The sequence below is a fragment of the Pundamilia nyererei genome, unplaced genomic scaffold (genome assembly GCF_000239375.1).
Source record: "Pundamilia nyererei isolate P.nyererei 1_Seehausen unplaced genomic scaffold, PunNye1.0 scaffold00364, whole genome shotgun sequence".
Taxonomy (NCBI): domain Eukaryota; kingdom Metazoa; phylum Chordata; class Actinopteri; order Cichliformes; family Cichlidae; genus Pundamilia; species Pundamilia nyererei.
Window position 1 is genome coordinate 306,071 of NW_005187765.1, and position 5,479 is coordinate 311,549.

Here is a 5,479-nt window from a genome sequence, read left to right on the forward strand (position 1 = left end):
CACACACACACACACACACACACACACACACACACACACACAGAAAGAAGCCATAATGTTACCATCATGACATCAACAGGTGAGGGAGCCAATCAGTGACCTCACAGTGGGTGGGGCAGCAGGTAACGTGAGCATTCAGACTCATACAGGTGCTGTGGATACGACGCGGCCACACACAGAGCAGCTTCACTTTCAGCCACGTGGAGTCGACTACATGCTTTTATATTTTGTGTTTGTCGCTCTGTCAGTCAGGTTAGTCCTCATGTGACAAACGACTCGGGCGGCCTTAAGCTCTTCAGAGACCTGCAGGTCTGGACCTTAAACCTTATTTTATTCTATCACCAGCTCAAACACTTTGTATGACTGATCTGCTGCTCCCAGACTTATTTCTCCTTCAGGTGACTGGACTGAATTTTCCTTCATTCAGCAGACTTGCTCACGCGTACCTGATTCGCTCTGTCTGGGCGGAGTCACGGATGGCGCGGCCTCTGTCGGCTCGACGTCTCGCGGCTCTGCAGCTTGCTGATTGGCTGTTTCAGGCGTGATGGTTTCTTCAGTTTTTAACACTTAAAGTTTACAGGATAAAAAGAGGAATGACTGAAGTAAGATTAAAACATGCTCAGTGTAAACATCATGTGTGACAGGTAAAAGCAGACAGTGATTATATTCTGAACACCCGTCAGAAGTCCAACATCCTCCTCCATCCTTTCAAATCCAGGTTAGAATCCAGGTAAGGAAGCCGCTGAGCATCACAAACGGCAGGACTATGATGTTTAGGAGCAAGTCAGGTTCTATTTAGTCAAGCATTAAATAGACGCGTTTCCGCTTATCAGGGTTGCTGGAGCTTATCGCAGCTGTCATAGGGCGAGAGGCGGGTACATCCTGGACAGCTCGCCAGTCTGTCGCAGGGCCGACACACAGAGGCAGGACAGCACAGAACTGAGCGTCACCAAAAACACCGGAAGCAGATTTATTTATCCATTAAACTCATTTACTGGTTTTAGAGGTACTTTTGTAAATTAATGTTTAACGTCTGTCCAAATGAACTAAGCCATAAACAGCATGCATGTATTATAGTAAAGAGTTATCTACTGAAGTTGAACTAGTGCCAGGCTGTACTTCCATGTAATACCAGTTTGTACCACAAGATGGAGCAAAAAGGTGAAAAACGTTGAAAACTAAGTTGAACAATGTGTTTTTAAAGGAAAAACAAGATGCTTTCTGACTTCCATTTTGATACAATTTAACTCTGTACAATTTTTAATTCTCCCAGATTTATAAAAATTGTTACGTTTGAAGTTTTTTCCGACTTTGAAGTGGAGAAAAAATAAGAAATAGCAGAAGTGTCTGTTTGTCCTGTCTTCCGGTCTGCACAGGAAACCGTTTTTGTTCCATGCAAGTGTGAAATCAGCTTCATCCTGTTTGCGCCTTTCACAATAAAAGCCTCTATCTCCACATAAGCTGTTTTAGGAAAGTGTTTATCACGGCGTCTGAGATAAACATTTGACTTCAGAAACATATTTATTGCCAGTCATGAATTTGGCCCGTACGGGGGTCAAACCTGTGACCTTGGCGTTATTAGCACCACGCTCTAACCTGCTGAGCTAACCGGCCACAGCAGTGTAGAGCTGACAAGACAAAATGACTTAAACCGAATCACTCAGACTCTAATGGCTGTAAATACTAGAAACCTATTAAACAAAAATACAAAAAGCACTGCACTGGCTGTAAAAAAAAAAGGCATAATTATTCATTAAATAGTGTGGTAAAATAATTAAAGATAAACTTATACAAAGTGTGGCTTTCATTCAATATTTCCTTCAAAATTTCTGCATTTAAGGAACCAAAAACCAAAACGAGAGCATCTAAGTGCAAAAGTTAGATTAAAGATCTAGCAGACTGGTTGTACTGGGCAGCTCCCAGTGTGGAGGAGCTCCAGGGTGGAACTGATATAGAACTTCAGTGTGAAGCCGGTCAGGCTTTGTTGGCAGGACACGGAGACGCTCGCAGGTCCAAATCCACAGGTGGGAATCAGGTCAGCTCCCAGGAGGTTTTCTCAGGTATCAGAAGAGAGTCAGCAGAGCCAGAGGGTGTGTGTGTGTGTGTGTGTGTGTGTGTGTGTGTGTGTGTGTGTGTGTGTGTGTGTGTGTGTGTGTGTGTGTAAACTTACCTGTTTGCTTCTCAGGTTTGTCTCCTACATGCAGCCTCTTTGCTTCTTTCAGTCCTGTTCAGTGTTCAGGATATAAATGTTTTAAAGACCACGCCAAGTTATTTACAGCTTTTTATTTGACAATTAAACGTAAAGCGAGCTCTCGTAAAACAGCGCCTTTCTTTCCAGATCTGATGAAATGTTAAATAACTGTTTACAAATCAGCTTTAAAGACTCGTTTAGACCATAATAAGCTTTTAAAAATCTCTGTATTTCTGATTTAAGGCCAACAATGAGGGACGACTGGTGTGAAAAAGTAGATATGTACACATGGGAAACTTAAGGAAAAATGGTTCTCGTCCCTTTGAGAGTAGCATACATAAAAACCAGACTGCAGCACTCAGAGAAGAAGATGGGACATAGCAGAAGGAGGAAGCTCTGAATTGTGTGAACTTTATATAAACCTGATTTGGTTTACAGCCAAGTGTGACAGTGCCTTTAAAAACAAAAAGCGGGGTTTCGTTTTTAAGACGTTTAACCGACAGCAGCAGGACGCTCGGGAGCGCCAGCACCCCGATAATCTTCCTGTGGAAGGAAATCTGAGCTGATAGGATCGAAGCAGCAAGCACAAGGTGAGCACAGAAGGAAGCAGTGGTGGCTCGAGATAGCACTGAGCAGAGGAAGAGGGATTCTGCCCTTGTTGTTAATGCTCAACAGGCTTTGCTGTTGGACTGTTGGGGATGTTTGCATGTATTTTGGTTATGGAAAAAAAACCCTCTCTGCACCAAGCAGAGACCTCCAGGGTCTGCAAGGCTTCACCTCAGCTAATCGAAGACCCTGAAGTGGACTTTTGGACCATGTTGATGCTCTTGGAGCCTTTTAATGACGCTACCTGACCAATAACATGCTGTGCTGCAGTGAGGTTATTGTACTAACAGACCATCCAAGAAGTCTGAGCTCCAGCTTTGATGAAAGAAATAAGTGTGATGCTTCCACAAATTCTCTGGATGCACTTGATAACCCGACTCCAGCCTCCTGCCCAACCTGAGACCACCTCCACTGCCTTTAAATAGCACATACACCTGCTCTGTGTATGGACTGAACCCATAACATTGCCATTACTAGCACCACGCTCTATCCCACAGAGCTAACAATAGCTTACACAAAAGAGGCTTTAACCAACAGGAAAGGAAGCACAGAGAACAAGTAAAAGCTCTCCACTTTGCCTATATGGGAGTCAAACCTGTGACCTTGTCAGAGTCAGACCTATTTGTCCAGCTCACCTCCATGTTGTTTTTTTGGTGCTGGAAGGAGACACAGCTTCACAGAAGCATCAGTAGGTTGGTTAGCAAGATGCTAACATGTTCATCCGTAACAACACAAACCTAGTCGGCATAAAAGACATGAAACTTTGGCCCGTACGGGGGTCGACCCCGTGACCTCGGCGTTATTAGCACCACGCTCTAACCAGCTGAGCTAACCGGCCACCCCGCAAAGCAGCAATGAAATGAAATGTGACATTTGTTTGTTTCGTTATTCATAATCAAGCAAGTGAGAATAAGTCAAACAGCTTGCTTTCTACTGCCGTTAAACAGAGAGAGGTAATGAAACAAACGGGGTTTAAAAAAATTACACGACTCTTTGTGTCTCTAAAAATGAACTCATATTGTAGCTTTTTCATTTTTATTAAACCACGAGAAAGAAATCATCTTAATGTGATGAGCCGGATTTATTCAGCAAACATTTTCTCACATTTTGGAGGAAAAACAAAATAATTTCAGAGACTGTGAAAGTTTCTTTATTCAGCTCACGACACGTGACTTCCTGATGCTTCGTCACTACACAACAGTTATTACAGGTTATTTTAAAAGCCGGTGTCCTCGAACATCCTTCACCACTTAGATCCACTACATGACTTTGAACTAAAGCTCAACACTTACAATTCAGACGCCTTATACTGGCTCTCATCCTTTGAGCAAAAAACATGATAAGAAAAACCATAAATGTCACATCATCAGCCAAAGTCTCATAAAAATGAGAAAAACAAAGACAACATAAATCTCATGAAACTGGCCTTTTGAAAATCGGCCTGTTTGAAGAGGTCTGCAGCACTGAAAGAGCAGCAGTAACACAAGGGAAACAATCTGTGGGCCACATCTGTAGATTAATGGTGAATTTGCCCTGAAGCCACGCTACTGCTTTCTGTGCATCAAATACAGTCATGTGTGAGTGGTTTGGCTTGAAATACTAATTTCTAGTTCACCACAGTTCCAGCTGTGTGGTGTCTGTATCACAGTTAAGACTGAAGACTCTGGTTTGAGCCCTTAATGAAGGTGTAATGTCCTGTAACTTTGTGAATGAGCAACAGAAGCAGAACACGTTGGAGGGAAAACATTTTAAACCTCTGTTGGGGATAAAACTTGAAGAGGGGTTTTTAATCAGATTGTCCGTTTGTATTTATTTAATTTACAAAGGAGACTCAAAACAACTGCCTGGATTGCAAAGTGTGTTCAGACTTGTGTTCAGCATCGTCTTTGCTGGGTGGTTACAAGACCTTCAAACCCCACCGAGTAGCTTTTCATCCGTTTCCCGAATATGGGAGGTGAGGCCGGCAAATCAGAGCCATGACCATTTGTGAGGTCATCACTTTGTGCCGTGAGGCATTTTCTTCTTCTCTTCTAAGACGCTCTTCTCTCTCCTGACCGCCGTCATGGTCACTCTCTCAGTTATCTCACCTTTCACCTGCGAACTGTTCAGCTTCCTCTCCGGTAGCACTCGTCTCTTTAAGCCATTTCCTTGTCTCACCACGCCCTCTTTCGCCAGCCGCTCCACCTCCATCTTCTCCTTTTCAGTTTTCTCCCGCTCTAGCTTCATCTTCGCTGCCCTCTCCAGTCTTTCCCGTTCCATCCTCTCCCTCTCGTTTCTCTCTGTCGTTTCTTTTTCTACTCTTTCTCGCTCTAATTTCTCCTTATCCTGTGCGATTCTTGCCCTTTCTTTGGCTAAGCGCTCCTTCTCTATCCTTTCCTTGTCTATCTTTTCTCTGGCGAGTCTGTCTCTTTCCTTAACAAGCCGTTCCCTTTCCAGTCTTTCTTTTTCTGCTTTCTCCTTGGCGATCTTCTCTTTCTCAAGTCGTTCCTTTTCTTTGGCGATCCTTTGTCTCTCCAATCTTTCCTTCTCCGCCTTCTCCTTCGCAATCCTTTCTTTTTCCAATCTTTCCTTCTCCTTGGCGATCCGTTCCCTCTCCAATCTTTCCCTTTCTGCCTTCTCTTTGGCGATCCTTTCTTTCTCTAGTCTTTCCTTGGCGATCCTTTCTTTCTCTAGTCTTTCCTT

At 43.6% G+C, this 5,479-nt stretch overlaps 1 protein-coding gene and 2 non-coding genes across 3 annotated transcripts in view; all 3 read right to left on the reverse strand.

The window, feature by feature from the left end:
• Positions 1 to 5,479, reverse strand: part of unm_hu7910 (un-named hu7910) — a 41,348-nt gene that overhangs the window by 12,106 nt on the left and 23,763 nt on the right. The window contains exons 7-8 of the mRNA XM_005752521.1: positions 2,171 to 2,224; positions 447 to 566 (exon numbers count right to left, since the gene is read on the reverse strand). Coding sequence (XP_005752578.1) covers positions 447 to 566; positions 2,171 to 2,224 — 174 coding nt within the window. The remainder of the gene's footprint in view (positions 1 to 446; positions 567 to 2,170; positions 2,225 to 5,479) is intronic.
• Positions 1,541 to 1,614, reverse strand: trnai-aau (transfer RNA isoleucine (anticodon AAU)). The gene has a single exon. It is a non-coding gene; the product is annotated as a tRNA-Ile (tRNA).
• Positions 3,562 to 3,635, reverse strand: trnai-aau (transfer RNA isoleucine (anticodon AAU)). The gene has a single exon. It is a non-coding gene; the product is annotated as a tRNA-Ile (tRNA).